General features: G+C 49.6%; 1 protein-coding gene across 1 annotated transcript in view; it reads left to right on the forward strand.

Moving 5' to 3' along the window:
- cacna2d2a (calcium channel, voltage-dependent, alpha 2/delta subunit 2a) overlaps positions 1-14,352 on the forward strand; it is a gene marked incomplete at its 5' end in the record, with an annotated part of 130,186 nt that extends 115,834 nt beyond the window's left edge. The window contains 24 exons of the mRNA XM_079747311.1: positions 186-275; positions 988-1,056; positions 1,565-1,639; positions 1,746-1,820; positions 2,186-2,257; positions 2,526-2,597; positions 2,878-2,939; positions 3,619-3,695; positions 7,157-7,217; positions 8,064-8,161; positions 8,737-8,827; positions 8,910-8,972; positions 9,372-9,475; positions 9,894-9,992; positions 10,194-10,282; positions 10,375-10,422; positions 10,728-10,799; positions 10,908-11,060; positions 11,841-11,893; positions 12,002-12,057; positions 12,418-12,541; positions 13,030-13,139; positions 13,362-13,438; positions 14,061-14,352. Coding sequence (XP_079603437.1) covers positions 186-275; positions 988-1,056; positions 1,565-1,639; positions 1,746-1,820; positions 2,186-2,257; positions 2,526-2,597; positions 2,878-2,939; positions 3,619-3,695; positions 7,157-7,217; positions 8,064-8,161; positions 8,737-8,827; positions 8,910-8,972; positions 9,372-9,475; positions 9,894-9,992; positions 10,194-10,282; positions 10,375-10,422; positions 10,728-10,799; positions 10,908-11,060; positions 11,841-11,893; positions 12,002-12,057; positions 12,418-12,541; positions 13,030-13,139; positions 13,362-13,438; positions 14,061-14,183 — 2,013 coding nt within the window. The 3' untranslated portion in view covers positions 14,184-14,352. The remainder of the gene's footprint in view (positions 1-185; positions 276-987; positions 1,057-1,564; positions 1,640-1,745; positions 1,821-2,185; positions 2,258-2,525; positions 2,598-2,877; positions 2,940-3,618; positions 3,696-7,156; positions 7,218-8,063; positions 8,162-8,736; positions 8,828-8,909; positions 8,973-9,371; positions 9,476-9,893; positions 9,993-10,193; positions 10,283-10,374; positions 10,423-10,727; positions 10,800-10,907; positions 11,061-11,840; positions 11,894-12,001; positions 12,058-12,417; positions 12,542-13,029; positions 13,140-13,361; positions 13,439-14,060) is intronic.
- Positions 14,353-15,834: the final 1,482 nt, after the last annotated feature.

A 15,834-nucleotide genomic window follows, 5' to 3' on the forward strand; every position in this document is an offset into this window, starting at 1 on the left:
ATGTGTTTCTGTGTCTTTCTGTTTGTTTTTGTGTGTGTGTGTGTGTTTGTCTGTGTGTGTGTGTGTGTGTGTCTGTGTGTGTGTGTGTGTGTATGTGTGTGTGTGTGTGTGTGTGTGTGTGTGTGTGTGTGGTTCTGCGTGTTGCGTGCGTACACTGACCCCATGTGTTCCCATGGTGACCTCAGGAGTACCTGGACGTTCTGGGTCGACCCATGGTTCTGGCCGGTACCCGAGCCAAGCAGGTGCAGTGGACCAACGTGTACCAGGACGCTCTGGTAAGAACCCTCTGGATCCCGGTACAGGCGGAACATACCACCTGGAGCCACTCCTACCCTCCACACACACATTACCGTGGAAGTAAATGTTGAAATGTCATCGTCATTGCTTTCCCGTTCTCTCTCTCTCTCTCTCTCTCTCTCTCTCTCTCTCTCTCTCTCCCTCTGCTTCTCTTGCAGAAATTATTTGTTAGCGTGGCCAATCATTTCCCTGATAAAGTTGAAATGTGTCACGGTAACCGGTTTATCTGAAATGTAACCAGGCATATTCCAACGTCGAGTCATCTTGTCACCGCGTTTCATCTAATGCAGCCCCGACGTCTGACAGGATTTTAATGGCACATTTATTTCAAACTAACGGAATAACGAAAACAATTATTTCTTCAAAGGGGCTTTGTTGAAAAACTACCGAAACTTTATTTGGGGGAAAAAAATTCCAGCAAAATCAAACTCAAATCTTTCCCCAAGTGCGTATGATATGAATATGACAGTGTTACCTAGCATGTTCGTATCTGTTTATAAATCTGTTAATTAGTTTATAATATTCTTTTATAACTTATAACATGGTCAGTAGCATGTGATCGAGGTTTACACGGCTACATATGTATCTATTCGATACACCATTCAATCATTGATTGTATTGCCTTTCAGTTGACAATAGTATTGGATTACCGTCAAGCACTATCTTACCAAGTTCTGTCTGTGTTATCAGGGCTTGGGTCTGGTCATCACCGGGACCATGCCGGTCTTCAACCTCACTGCTGACGTGTCTAGCTCACAGGTAGTAACAGCAACAACACGCTCAAACCACAGCGTGATGTGTGTCACCAGAACTATGTATGAATGCTTGCATGGAAAAAGCAGTTTAGGTAGCAAGGGCTTCACATAGGAATGCATATGTTTGGCAATCATGCAGGGTTTAACACAGCAGGAGGTAGATAACAAACGGGGGGTCGGCTGCTTTCTGTCTCAGCTCCTCCATGGTTGTTGACAGTCATCATTGACTCATCTCGCATTTGTAACGGTGCCCCCCAGATGTCAGCTCCGCGGGGCAACACCGCCCCCCGGAGGCGACGACAGGCATTGCGACTCTCTTCTTCGGTCTAGCCTTTAGAAGCATAAAGGGCCTAGTGATCCTCGATCAGAGGCTTGGTAGAAGGAGCCCCCTGTTGGAGCCCCAGCTGCCACAGACAGCCTGTGTGTTCAGCTGTCTCCTCCTGACGCTGGGAACGCCGTGACTGTTGGCACGAGACGTTAATCCCGCCTCTCTCCTCCGTCTCCTCCGGCAGAACCAGCTCATCCTGGGAGTGATGGGCGTGGACATCGCCATCAACGAGATCAAGAGGAAGACGCCGACATACAGGGTGACTGACGCCTGCTATTAGCTCAGCTTTGTATCATTTGTGCGCTTCCGATTAGTCGTGTAATCTTTTTTACCTCCTGTCTTCCCTCCTCTGCGCCGCGGTTCAGCTCGGAGCTAACGGCTACACCTTCGCTATCGACCCCAATGGCTACGTCCTGCTGCATCCGAACCTGCAGCCCAAGGTCTGAACACACCCTGCGTCATCACACACTGTACACAACACGCACCCCGGTTATGAGCTGCACTTCTGGGGATGTGTTTCTGGGTGTGGAAACACTATCGGGTGGGCGTGGCTTCTCTGGCTGTTTCACAAAGCTTTACTTAGAGGGCCATTGTCTGTGGTGGTGAAGGCAAGCAGGCCAGAACTACACAAGTGTAATACAGCTGCTTGTCGGTTGATACTCACTGACAACTCCAGAAACATTTCAGCTGAGCCCTGTGCAATAAATTAGTCTTAACAATTTCACCCGAAATAATCCATCCGCTTCGGAGTGTGATATCACTCTCGCTGACCCCCCCCCCCCCCGCTTCTCTCCTATCGGTCCAGATCTTTAACTTCAGAGAACCCGTCACTCTAGACTTCCTGGATGCCGAGCTGGAAGACAGCAACAAAGAGGAGGTGAGGACGGCACCACGTTTAATACAAACCCATATGTTGCTTTTTAGTTTTTACCCTAACCTTACCTCGTTTTCTGTCTATTTTCTGTCTTCTCTTCTCTCACTTCTGTCCCTTCTTTATCTCTCTCTCCCTCTCTATCTCTCTCCTTCTCTCTCTCTCTCTCCTTCTCTCTCTCTCACTCGCTCTCTCTCTCTCACTCGCTCTCTCTCTCTCTCTCTCTCTCTTCTCCTCTCTCTTCTCTCTTCTTTTCTATCGTCTCTGCGTTCAGATCCGACGGCAGATGATTGATGGCAAACCAGGGCAACGGAAAATCAAGACACTCATTAAGTCGGTTGATGAGGCAAGTCATCAATATGGGAAAGTCAATCGCGATCCAAAATGACACCTTTCAGAAAAGCATTATAATGACTAAGACTTACTCAATATGTTGCCCCCCCCCCCCCCCCCCCCCCCCATTCACTCTCTTTTTATCTCTCACCCTCCCTCTCTCTCTCTCTCTCTCTCTCTCTCTCTCTCTCTCTCTCTCTCTCTCTCTCTCTCCCCTTGGACATTAAGTGACTAGATAAATGACTGACTGTCTTTTTTGGCTGTGCTTTTTGCCTGTTCTTTTGAATCGACAGCGATACATCGATGAGGCCTGGCGGACGTACACGTGGACTCCTGTGGACGGCACGAATTATAGGTCTGTTGTTATGGCGACAAACACCTGACATCGCATCCCCTGCGTAACTCCAACCACCCGATGTGAAGGGGTTTACCGTTGGAATGGATTCGCCCTGATTCAACCATTTAGCGGCATTCCCTTAAGGCAACGCTTTGTGCAAATAACAGTTTATAATATTCAATAGACTTACAACTGCCCGATGTGTATTCAGCATTAGGACTGCTGGCAGGCTGCCCAGTCAAGGCTTACTGTTCTCTACATCAGGAGATCCCATTACCCTCTCGTTTAGAGGGACCATTGCTCAATTTATTTAACAGGGGTCGTGGTCCTATGTGATGATGGAAATTAATTGATAAGACAAATTCGTTCTGTGAGTTCTCTGAACACAAATTCTTCTGATTAAGGTTAAGCCGGATACAAGGATACGATGGCACTGTTGTCTTTCTTAAGACCTCAATTTATCTCTTAAACCGAGGCTAGCGACGATCTAATGAAACGATCAAACGAAATTGTGAAATGTCAAACTAAAATCAAAGCAATGGAGAAGGAAAAATAATAATAATTGCAACCCAGATTTTGCATATATCGTCCTCAAATATATGTATGTAATGTGTGTGTCTGTGCGGGTGTGTCTGTGTGTGTGGGCGTGCGTGTGTGTCTCCATATGCGTGTCTCACCATGTGTTGCTGATGTCCAGTCTAGGGCTGGTGTTGCCCACATACAGCGAGAACCATATCAAGGCCAACCTCAGCGACCAGATCCAGCAGGTTCGCTGTAAGTTAACCAGGGAAACCCTACGACCTCTCTCTCTCTCTCTCTCTCTCTCTCTCTCTCTCTCTGTCTCTGTCTCTCTCTCTGTCCTCACTCTTTAGATATATCTCTAACATGTTAGGTTCTTGGTTCCCTTCCGACTACGGTCTGGGGTCTCCAGCCCCTTCAAACAGGGAAGTGCCCAAGTAGAGTTAGTCCCTCTCTCCTTCTACCCACGATTCCCCTTGTCCTCTTCCTCGATCGCCCCCCTCCCCCCTCCTCCTCCTCTGTGCGGTCTGATTGGCCGCAACCCAACACCTGGATTCCAGCAGACTCCTCCCCCTTACTGCCACCTTTCCCTACTGTCTTCATGCTGTGCCGTAACTATGGTGATATTTTTACTTCACATCTGCTGAAGGAAAAAATAGACCAGAACTGACAGAAAGGTGAAAGCTGTGGTTTTACTGTGTGGTAACTAAGGTGAAAATAATGGGCGACAGTATGCTATTATTTTTGTTGGCCAAATGCTCTCGCCTCTTCTCCTTCATCCAGTAATGATTCTGAAGCCCCGCGTGGGAAGGCTTCTTCTGTTCCGTGTTCCGTGTTCCGTGTTCTGTGTTCTGAAGAGCTGTGAAAAAAATGCATGCTTTTCGCTGCTTCTGTCTTCTGAGAGAGAGTGTAAGTGTGTGTGTGTCTGTGTGTGTCTTTGGGTGTGTGCGTCTGTGTGTGAGTATGGGAGAATGTGTGACTGTGGGTGTGTGTGTTTGTGTGTGTCCGTGTGTGTGTGTGTGTGTGTGTGTGTGTGTGTGTGTGTGTGACTGTCACTGTTTATTGTTTCTGCTCCGTCAGATGTCTACGTCCTGTTCCTCAGCTTTGGAATCATTCAATGTGATAAACTGCCTCTCGCTCCTGGCGACGGGTCTGTGTTCAGTGTTGGTTTGGACCTTCTGTGTGTGGTCCGAACAGAGCCCCCCCCCCCATTCTCTCTCTGTTCGGACCTCTTTTGGTTTGCTCTCTTCTCCTGGTCTCTCACTCCTTTTGTTTGAAGTTTGGTTTTTGCCATTACCAACTACCAATATATATTTTCTTTCTTTGTTTATTTCTGTTGTTGTTGTCCCTCGTTCAATTTCATTTGTTTGCGTTCTTCCTTCGAGCCATCCGTTGTGTTGCCTGTCTGGTCCGGCAAAATAATTTTGCCCTTCGTTTTGGTTCCTTCTTTTCTTTTCCCCGTCTCGTTTTGACTCGATCGGTTTCACTTTCTTTCTTTCGTTTTGTCTTTTGGAGAAAACAATATTTTTATTCAAAAAGTAATTGAATAAAATATTGTCTGTGACCCCTCCCCCCAAACCCCCCCTCCCTTCCCACCTGCCCCCCTGTTTCTCTCCTTGCTCCTTCTCTGACGGATCCACACAGTGCGCTACTCCAAGGGCAAGTATTCTCCATGTTGGTGCGCGTATCTTTTCTTTACTTCCTGATTCCCTTTACCGCTGCCCCTCCCTCCTCCCCGTCCTAACCACAACTCTCATTATAAGCCCCACCCCCTGCTGACCGCGCCCCCTCCCCTTCCCTTTACGCTGTTACCTGTTACCCAGCCTGCTTGCCTTCGTTCCTACCAGTCTTGTCACCCCACCCCAAAACCCCCTCCTCCTTCATTTTCCTCCTCTTCCTCCTCCTCTCTTCTACTTCTCTCTCCTCCTCCTCCTCCTCCTCCTCTCTCCTCTTCCTTGTCCACTCTTCCTCCCCTTATCTCCTCTTTCCTCCTTCTCTCTCCTCCTCCTCTCGCCTCTTCCCGGTCCTTTTCGTCCTCTTCTCCTCTTCCTCCTCCTCTCTCCACTTACTCTTCCTCCTCCTGTCATGTCTTCCTCCTCCTCTCTTGTCCTCCTCTCTTCTCCTCACGTCCTCTTCCCTCCTCCTCTTCCCTGACCTCTACTGTGGCCTGAGCCAGTCACACCCTCTGCTGCAGCTCAGAATATCCATATCTCCCCCAAGGCTCCAGAATCCCCCCACCCCCCACCCACCCACCCACACTCCTGAGTCTCCACGCTGCTACAGAAGCACCCAGAAAGCACCTGCTGCTCCCAAGGGAGACAGATACTCTGGCTCTCTGGGAAATCGATTTGTTCTGGTTTCTGTTGTGTGCGTGTATATACGTGTGTATATACACACAGGTATATTTAAACATGCTAAATGCTTGGTATATACAACTCTGCTCTTTTGCTCTCTCTCGGTCTGTCTCTCTGTCTTTCTCTCTCTCTCTCTCTCTCTCTCTCTCTCTTCATGCATCAAAGTAATTGATCACTTATTATAGCCTTTGACCAATCCTTCTATACACTTATGAACATCGCCCCCTTAGTTTTTGCGTTACCAAACACAGCCACATTTAACTACACATAGAGAAGCTTATTAGTAGCATTGAATTGTCTAAAAAAACAGATTACACATGTAAACAGCACACACAGGTTGCATTTCACCACGGCCATCTCTCTCTCTCTCTCTCTCTCTCTCTCTCTCTCTCTCTCTCTCTCTCTCTCTACCATCCATCCCGTGTAAGAGTAGCAGAGCGGTCTGCCGAGGTCTCCCCCCCCCCCCCCCCCCCCCCCCACTCCTCTTGGCGTACGCAAGGCCCCCCAACTCGTGTGTCTCCCCTTCCCGCGGTACCCCCCTGTCTCCATCATCCGCTTCTCCCCCCCCCCCCCCCCCCGCTCCGCCCTCAGACACCCCGGGGGGACCCGCTGTTGACCTGGACGTGCGGGGCATTGTGGGTGCAGCACTACCTGGGCACACCATCTTGGCTCTCACCCACCCCTTCGTGTGTGCATCCTCTCCAAACACACGGTTCACAGGTCCCCCGCCGGATCCACACCACAGCCGCCGGAATTAAGGCGACAACCTTTTCCCCCCTCTTTCTCTTTTATTTTCTATTTGTTTGTTTTTTTTGGGGGGTATGAATCCAAAGTTGAGTTGCCCCTAACGACATGCCCTTCACAATGCAATGCACCTCCGCGGACTAGGCGTCCCCACCGGCGCGCCCGCACCCCCTGCCTGTCTGAGGGATGACCGCCTCCATCCTCCCCCCTCCCATCGCCATATCGCTGCCTGCCCTGGCGCCCTCTGTGTGCGGCAACGGGTCCCAGAACTCCCTTCACCCCCGGTTATAACCAACGCGGGCAAGTCAGTTCTCGGACCTCCGCACCAGACCGCCCTCCCTCCCAGAAACCAAAAGACCCCAAAAAAAAGACGCTCCTCGAGACGTCCTGGTTCCATTGGAGGCGTCCTATTGGCTGACACTGGTGTTCATGATCCTCTTCACCCATCCCTCCATCTCCACCACCACCACCTCCACCACCGACGCTGCTATGGTTAACTGCCCCCTGCACCCTCCTGAAGAACAGCTGCTGTTACCCCGACAACGCCCCCCCTCCCCTCCCCTCCCCTCCCCGACCACCAACAGCTCTTCCCTGCTAACCTCCCCCTTTCTGTTGCAGATTTTGAATCACTGCTGCCAAACAGTTTTGAGTCCGAGGGACATGTGTTCATAGCTCCCAGGTAGCCCTGTGTGACTGCTTGCTGTGTTACGCTCTCTCTCTCTCTCTCTCTCTCTCGCTCTAGCTCTCTCTTTATCCCATCAACGGCCATCTCTCTCGCTCGCCCGCTGTGTGGTCCCGTCTCTTGCACAAAAATTAGTTGTGTTTGCTGTGGTTGTTGTTGTTATGTTGTTGTTGTGTTTGTTGTTGTTGTTGTTGTTGTTGTTGTTTGTGTCCACAAGCCCAACATCCTAGCTGTTCACTGTACTCCCTGCAGAACGCACCTTTTAGTTTTATGGTGTTTGTTGTGTTTTTGTGTGTGGCTGTTTTGTGTGTATTACCTATTATTATTGTGGGCAAGATCTCAGGTTCATTTAATTTGTGTCTGGTTTAGTGTCTCCTTCCATTCATTTCAAATACTAATACGTTTAAGATCCATCCTAGTTTCTCCTGCCTCACCCTAACGGCACAAATCTGCATGCTGCCATGGTTGGATGTGTTCACCCCTGTATGCACCATCGTATATTTCCTTCCTGAAAACCGATAAAGCTAATATTTAGCTGAACTCAAACCATAAAGATTGACAAAATCGTCACTGCCCTCAATATTAGGTTACCAAACCCATTTATGCTCTCTAGCTGCTGTCTTTGTGTTAAAGAGAAACCCATTGTGTGTCCGTCACAATTCATATTTATTTCAATGTGTCAGAATAAGCCTTGCATGTTACATACATAAGTGAGTGTGTGGACTGCTCATTTGAATCCTCTGTGTAAGCCATGAATAGACAAAGGGAAGCAGTGGCCATGCCCAGTGACCGGTCGTTGGTCGATGGCGAACAGGCAATAACGCAGCCCTCCATTCCCCCCAGGGAATACTGCAACGAGCTGGAGCTCGCCAGCAACAACACCGAGTTCCTGTTCAACTTCATCGCTCTCATGGAGAAGGTGACGCCAGACTCCAAACAATGTAAGCCCCGCTCCCCCTGCTCTTATGTTCTGTTTGGATGGCCCCTGCAGAGAACTAGGGGCCCCGGGGGCCCGATCATCCACCTTCATTATACAGACAGAATGTTTCCACAACCTGCTCCCCACCCAGACACACACTTATAGAATACTCAGACCGCACAACTCCCTTCCTCTCCTCTCCGCCTCTAAGTGTGTGTAGATACCAAACGCGGTTGGTATTCTTGCGTCTGTGATCCGATGTGTTTCCTGAGGAAACAGGATGTTAGGAGTGTGAATTAACGTAGGAGGGCCCGGTATTCCTTCACTATTTGATTAGCAGTAGTGTGAGTGCATAGAGGAAGCTCCAGCTGTTGAGTGCATATCATTAGCAATCAACATTAAACGTGATCGGAATGTAATTTGGGGAATAAATTATATATTTTTTAGGAAATTAGGAAGTTACTTTTTATACCAGTAAACAGTCAGACCGATCTCAGCGTGACAAAATCCCTTAAAGAAAATAAATAATCAGATGCTTATCATAAGTAGGCGTGTGTCTCTATACAACATTAATGTCTGTATATTTCTGGGTTTTAGGTGACAATCTGCTGCTTCATAACCTGATCCTTGACACTGGCATCATTGGACAGCTGGTGGACAAAGTGTGGAAGAACAAAGACTTGAACACGTAAGGAGCATCCAGTAGCATGCGAGTCGTCCGCTCTCTTCCCCCCCCCCCCCCCCGACCCTGACTCTGTGGTGGTCTGCAGGTATGGCTTCTTAGCAGTGTTTGCGGCGACTGACGGCGGCATCACCAGAGTGTTTCCCAACAAGTAAGTTCAAGTTAAAGTTTATTATAGAGCCTGTTATAAAGCAACAACGGTTGACTAAAGTACTGTACAATTCAACTATCTAGTTATAAAACAAACAAATAAAATGTAACCAATTAAAAACACAAAAAAGGACACACTAGACAATAATAAAACTTATGTGGAGTTAAACGCAAGAGAATAGAAAGGAGCTTTTAGGAGGGATTGGAAGATGGGCTCTCAAGGGGCTAGCCTGACATGAAGAGGGAGTTCGTTCCACAGTTTGGGGCCAATGACTGCAAAAGCCACATCAGCCCCGCTCTTAAGTCTTGACGGAGGGCACTTTAGTTTCCGTTGTTGCTTTGATAGTTTGACCCTGAGCGTGCAGGTGGTCGTCCTAACCCTCTTCCTCCGCCGCCTCAGAGCGGCCGAGTCGTGGGAGGAAGACCCCGAACCCTTCAACGCCAGCTACTACCGCCGTAGCCTGGACAACAAGGGCTACATTTTCAGAGCGCCTTATCGAACAGGTGCGTTACGGCCCACTTGGGCTTGTCTTCTACTTCTAGTCCTTTCTTCTCCATCATCACTTCATCCCCGGCCGCATGTATCCCTCCCTCGTGTAATAAGGTCGACCCTTCGGAGGGCTACTATCAGGGAGGACTCATAGATGTGGCCTGTGAAGCCCTTTTTTGACTGTAATCGCGATGAAGGTCCGTACAAAGAAAAACAGACCTCGATCCGCAGCTCCTTCATCGCCAACTCCTTCCCTTCTGCTGATGTTGTTCGTCTGAGCCCCCTGCTCGTCCTCCTTCGTCCTCTTCTCATTGTGTCGGGACCATTATGTCCTTATGTGTTATTATTATTACCATGGCGGCGGTGGCGGCGGTGGGGGTACCTGCTGAGCGCCCTGACGTGACCCCCCCGCTGTGTGTTCCCACCCGGCAGTGAGGGACGACCTCCTCAACCCGGAGAACGACACCATAGGGGTGCTGGTGAGCACGGCGGTGGAGATCAGCGTGGGCGGGAAGACCATCAAACCTGCAGGTTGTTAGCCATCACACAACCCTGCCGGGTGGTCTCCTTTTAAGCCGACCCCCCTCACAGCCAGGCCCGGAAAACTGCCTCTGTGATTGACGGTTCTTTTCTACTGCTTTCCCCCTCCCTCCCCGTGTATTTTGTTGTCCCATGGCGGGTTCTGTGTGCCTCTCTGTGCCTGGCGTGTCCAACATGGCCGCGACATAACAGTGGTCGGAGTGAAGCTGGACCTGGAGGCGTGGACAGACAAGTTTAAGATTCTGGCTAGCAACCATACGGACCGCCAGGGCTCCAACGCGGTGAGCTAAAGCACGGCGACCTACCCCGCTGGGTGACTACCTCTAACGTTTCCTTCTGTTTATGATGATAACGTCTGCTCTCCCCGGTTTAGTGCGGACCCCACAGCGCCTGTGAAATGGACTGCGAGGCCAACAGCGAAGTGAGTCAGTTCGTCAACGTCTCTGCATCGTCCCCGCTTTCATCCCACGTTTTAAAACACTCCCGCTTCGATAGTTTTGCACTATTTAGAATTTATTTATAGTAAATATTGCTTATTTTAGTTCATTTTACCTAATTTTATCCTTTTATACTTAATGTGCCGTGGGTCAGGGACAAACGCAATTTCGATTCTTCCATTTGTTTTGTACATTTTTTGGAATTGACAATAAAGCAGACTTTGAGCGTTACTTGGCTCAGCTCTTAAAAGAGAAACAAAATAACCTCGGGTTGTGCTTCCACACACAGGACCTCCTCTGTTACCTCCTAGACGACGGTGGATTCCTCATCATGTCCAATCAGAAGGAGGACTGGAACAAGGTGAGCTTGGGTCTTGTTGTGTCTTGTGTTGGGTCTCGTCCGATCTCTCCCCACCTCTGGGGCTGAGCCAGGCTGTGTCATGTGTCCCCTCTCCCTCCTCCTCCTCAGGTGGGCATGTTCTTCAGCGAGGTGGAGCCCTACCTGATGTACGCGCTCTACAACAGCTCCTTCTACAACCGCAAGCAGTCCTACGACTACCAGTCGGTGTGCGAGCCCAACCCCACCAGCAGCCATGGGGCAGCACCCAGGGGTGCCTTTGTGGTGAGGTCATCAGAACACGACAACACTGGACGGGGGGGGGGGGGGCTGATGTTGAACCCAATGATTCACAGATGTCTTTTTTATATTCAAGCAATGAGCGACGAGAGGCCGTGGGTAAATCACAGTCTCAGGCGGCTTATTGCTTTGGATAAAACGGTTACCATAGACAACCTAGTAGGTGTAAACCGAAAGGACATCAGGAGGCAACATAAAATGCGATCATTAATTGAAAACGAATCATCAATCTTCTGCCGGGCAATTTAATTCCTCAGGATAGCAGGCTGGTTGCCAAGCAACCCAGGCTAGCATACAGGGTAATCGGGCTTTGAGATTGGCGGCACATTCATAAAAATCAGTGTGGCATAAAAAAATGATTTTTTTTTATGCGGTCAAAGCTGTGTTTTTATAGACTGTTATACAATAGCGTTTGAACCAATCAGACTCAGGGACCGGAACCTTCCGTTTATCATTTTATATTCAAGCAAGAATTGTTTCGATTATAAGAGATTGATCACATAAAGATAGTGAGCGATATTGAGCCATCAATGTTGCATCCCTTGGGCTCAAAAGAGAGAGACAAACAGAAATCAAACTACATGACACATGTATTCACTACATGATATTCCCGCAGCCAGTAGTTTGACATGGCTTCCCTTGGCTTGCCTCAGGAGAGTACAGCATGCACAGATATGCATGTCTTTATGCAGACATATAGCAAAATAAACAACAAGACTCCCTGTGATCTAAACCCTGTGATGTACTGTTACTGTGTGCCTGCAGCCCACCATCGCAGACTTCCTGAACATGGCCTGGTGGACATCTGCAGCGACGTGGTAAGTGGGCAGACAGACTGAAAACTGCTCGGAGCTGTCGTGTGTTGTGATACAGGCCATACGTGGCCCAACACCAGCCATGTGTGTGAACCTTGTCCTCCTCTCCAGGTCCTTGTTCCAGCAGGTCATCGCTGGCATGGCGTACCAGAGTTGGTTCATCACAGGTGAATGGCCATCTCCTATTTACTCAAGTGTTGGACTGGTACAGGTGTCGGTGCAGGTGCACATAATGACCCGCCCGGACCATGTTCGACTCTGGTGTTTGCGCAATATGATTGGGTTTGGAATGCAGTTGGAACTGTAAAATAAACGATGGAACATATCAAATATATTTTGAGACCTGACGGTATTTATATATTGTGTTGATGAACATACAACATGATAATCAATTGAATAAGACCTACAAACCTGCCAAAAGTGAAGCCTCATGTCTTGGTCTAATGTGTGTGTTCATTGTGTGTGTGTGTGTGTGTGCGTGTGCGTGTGCGTGTGTGTGCGTGTGCGTGTGCCTGTGCGTGCTGCAGACGAGGTGCTGGCAGAGGGAATGGACTCCAGAGAGCGGGGCTGTGTAATGATCCAGACACAGTACTACTTCACCAACCTGAACAGCACATTCAACATGCTGCAAGACTGTGGCAACTGTTCCAGGTTTGCACACACACACCGTGCAAATTCACTGATCCAAACACACTGTAAACATAGCGCAAAAACAGCTACAGCTAGCACGCTAGATTGATAGCACTCTCACAAGGTAATGAGTGAGATGGAATCTCATCAGAGTTAATTGAAGCGGTCACGTCGTCGGCTAAATGAGCCTTATAAGCCTAGCCGGCCAGCTAGCCCGGTGTCCATTAGTCAATGAGTGTGTGAGACAGGCTGAGTGTGATGGGAGAGTGAGTGTGAGCGGGAAGGAGTATGAAGGGGAAGGAGTGGGAGAGGGGAGCGAGTGTGATGGGAGGGAGTGTAAGGGGAGTGAGTGAGCTGAGGGAGTTTGAGGGTAGGCGAAAGTGTGAGAGGAGGGAGTTTGAGGGGGGAGAGTTGAGAGGGAGAGTGTGAGGCGAGAGGGATAGTGAGGGGAGGGAGTATGAGGTGGGGAGGATCATTGAGGGGGATGTTGACAGACTGTCTTCCTGCAGGCTGATCCACGCCAAGAAGATCAACAACACCAACCTGCTGTTTGTGGTGGCGGAGAAGATGCCCTGCAACGGCTGTGAGATTGACAAGCTGTCCCAGGAGGAGGAGGAGTGTATCCTTTGGCTTGTCTGTTTTATACCAAGAACACTTCAACTACTGCTGCAACCAACACTCAATCGTCTGTCTTTTTCTTTTGTGTTCCACAGATTTATACTCTGAGGGTATTTCTTATTCATGGTATGAATGACGGTTTCATAGACAGCGGTCTTGGCCTTTGAGTATGACGATGTGTGACCCAAGCAATCTGTGGCTTCCCTTAACCGTTTTGTCACAGACAAGGACCTTAATCCGTGTGATGAGGTGGCTCGCTACAGGAAAGGGCCGTCCATGTGCTTCGACAACAACCAATCTGTAAGCCCTGTTCATAGTCTACCACTGCAGAGACTCCAGGCTAACGTTCACGTAGCATCACGTCAAAATACTAAAGTAGTAGTAGTAGCTAGTATGTCCTGTATGTAGGTCCAGTAGTCCGACCAAATAGCTTTCTGAACGTCCTATCTGAGTCCTGTCAGCCAGACTACTTTATAAACTACCTTAGACATCCCAAACTGAATGAATAGGGCAAATATGTGTACATCAATGCTCTCTTCGCTCAGTCTCGCCGTCACTAGGATATTTGCTGAAAATAAATACTTTGCATATAAAATATCTAGTAACTACATGCAGGAATATCACATTTATTTGTCAGCTAGCATCACCATGTGATCGGACCAGCAGATGTGAAGATGCAGCATATAACTTTTGAAGACAAACTTATTTTTATTTTATTTAGTTTGTTGCCATCTGGTCAACTGCTACTATGTTATGAGTCAAACAAATGTTTCGCTTGCTAGCTTAGTACCGGTGAAGCGATTTTCGCCGTTATCTGAAAATGATGCGCTGGTATAAACAGCAGTCTGTTGTGGTAAACCCCGACATAGAGCAAGGACCGGGGATCAATATTTGACGTGTGCGTGTTTGTTTGGCCTTGCAGGAGAACACATCGGACTGTGGGCGGGGCCACTCGTTCGGCCCCTCCCTCATCACCCTCCTGGCCATTCAGCTGCTGCTACTCTCCCAGCTGACCAGCCCCAGCGCTCTCCTTGCTCTTCTCTAACTCCACCGCCCCCACTCTCAGAACCCCGCCCCCTTCCCTCTCGGACCCCTCCCCCCCCCCTTGACCCTATTTACCCCCTCTAGTCACAGGTAATAACGGGCTCCCACCCCCGCCCGGCCAGGCGCCCAGGTGGGGGGGGGCCTCGTGCCCTGGCACTCCACCCGGCTTTGCTTCCCGTCGTGTTGTAGCTTCACGTGATGAACTGCTGGACTTTGCTCTGCTTCTTCAGCCCGGTCCAGCCCCCCCCATCCCCCCCTCACCTCAGCTGGACCATCGTTGTCAGGGCGACGACAGAGGGAACGACACAAAGAAAAAAAGGAATCCAAAAAACAAATCCAGCCAGAAGCGACCCCTCTATCGAGCTGGACCCATGCCAAGAGGACCCCCCCCCCCCCCCCCCCCCCCCCCCCCCCCCCCCCGTTCCCTGCAGAGCCTGCCACCACTGGATGGAACCGGTATTAAACTCTGTTCATCCGCAGTTCCTGTTAATCCCACAGGTGGCGTATGTATCCCTCTCTCTCTCCCTGTCTCTCTGCCTCTCTCGCCCTAGCCCCTGAGTTTCAACACTCAGTCATTTGCCTCCTATGAGGGGCCGTGGATTAGTCAGACAGCGAAGCCATCATAAAATAAAACTCTGGTCCGGAGGGGGGGGGGCGGGGGCTGGGATGAAACCAGGGCTTGTGTCACCTGCTCCAGTGCAAAACTATATTCCCAGCAGTTAAGTTCTCCTTTGGAAAAAGCAGAGTTTGTTTGGTGTTTACTTAGAGACATGAATTAATGTATGCACTATATCTACTTCTTGCCAAATTGAGATAGACGTTCATGTGGTCTTATGTTTCCTAGCCAAATTAGCGAGGGGGGGGAGGAGGAGACTTTGGATTTAGCGTTAGGGTAACCATGGGGATGCACGGGATGGGAATCCCGGATCACTTTTGAGCACCAGGCGTTCCCGGCTCCACAGAGAGGCCGGCGTCCATTTAGATAGGGATCATTTGATGGTAACCTTTTTTTTTATTCTTACTATCCGGCTCATACAGAATAGCGAGTTTGTTCGGCAACTGCGACCAATAGAAGCAGCCTCGGTTCCCCGCGCAGGGGAACCCGCCCATCGTCCGTGCTGATGTTTGATGTGCTCCGTTAACGATCGATGAACAAAGTCCGACCTCCGGTTGGCTGATGTCCAATTCTATATAGTTCTATATATCTCTATATCTCTATCATGTGCTCTAGTGTGCAAGCTCACCTTCTGCCAATCCCGACGAGGACGCCCCCCCGCGCTCCCGTCAAACAATGTGCTTTACTTCTGTAACGCATCGCGCACCTCTAGTGGTGGTGGAGGTCCCCCCCCCCCCCCCCCCCCATCTCACACTCAAAGTGCCGTAAGAGGCGGCTCATTATGGTGATCACATGGTTGCGGTAGTCATGGGTGGTTGTCTGTTACATGTCATTGGATCAGCACTTCAGCTGAGAGGTTGCGGAGACGCCCGTATTCAGCAGCCTCTCCCTCTCTCTCTTTCTCTCTCTTGTTTCATAGTGCCTTGAAGCACTAGATGTTTCTCGGAAAAGGCCCCGGTCGGCTCTGCTTACGCTAACCCTACCGCATGGTACCTCCATGAAGCAGCCTGCTCTCCCTGCTCCGGATGATGCTACC

The sequence above is a fragment of the Pollachius pollachius genome, assembly GCF_949987615.1.
Source record: "Pollachius pollachius genome assembly, chromosome: 12".
In the NCBI taxonomy this organism is placed as follows: domain Eukaryota; kingdom Metazoa; phylum Chordata; class Actinopteri; order Gadiformes; family Gadidae; genus Pollachius; species Pollachius pollachius.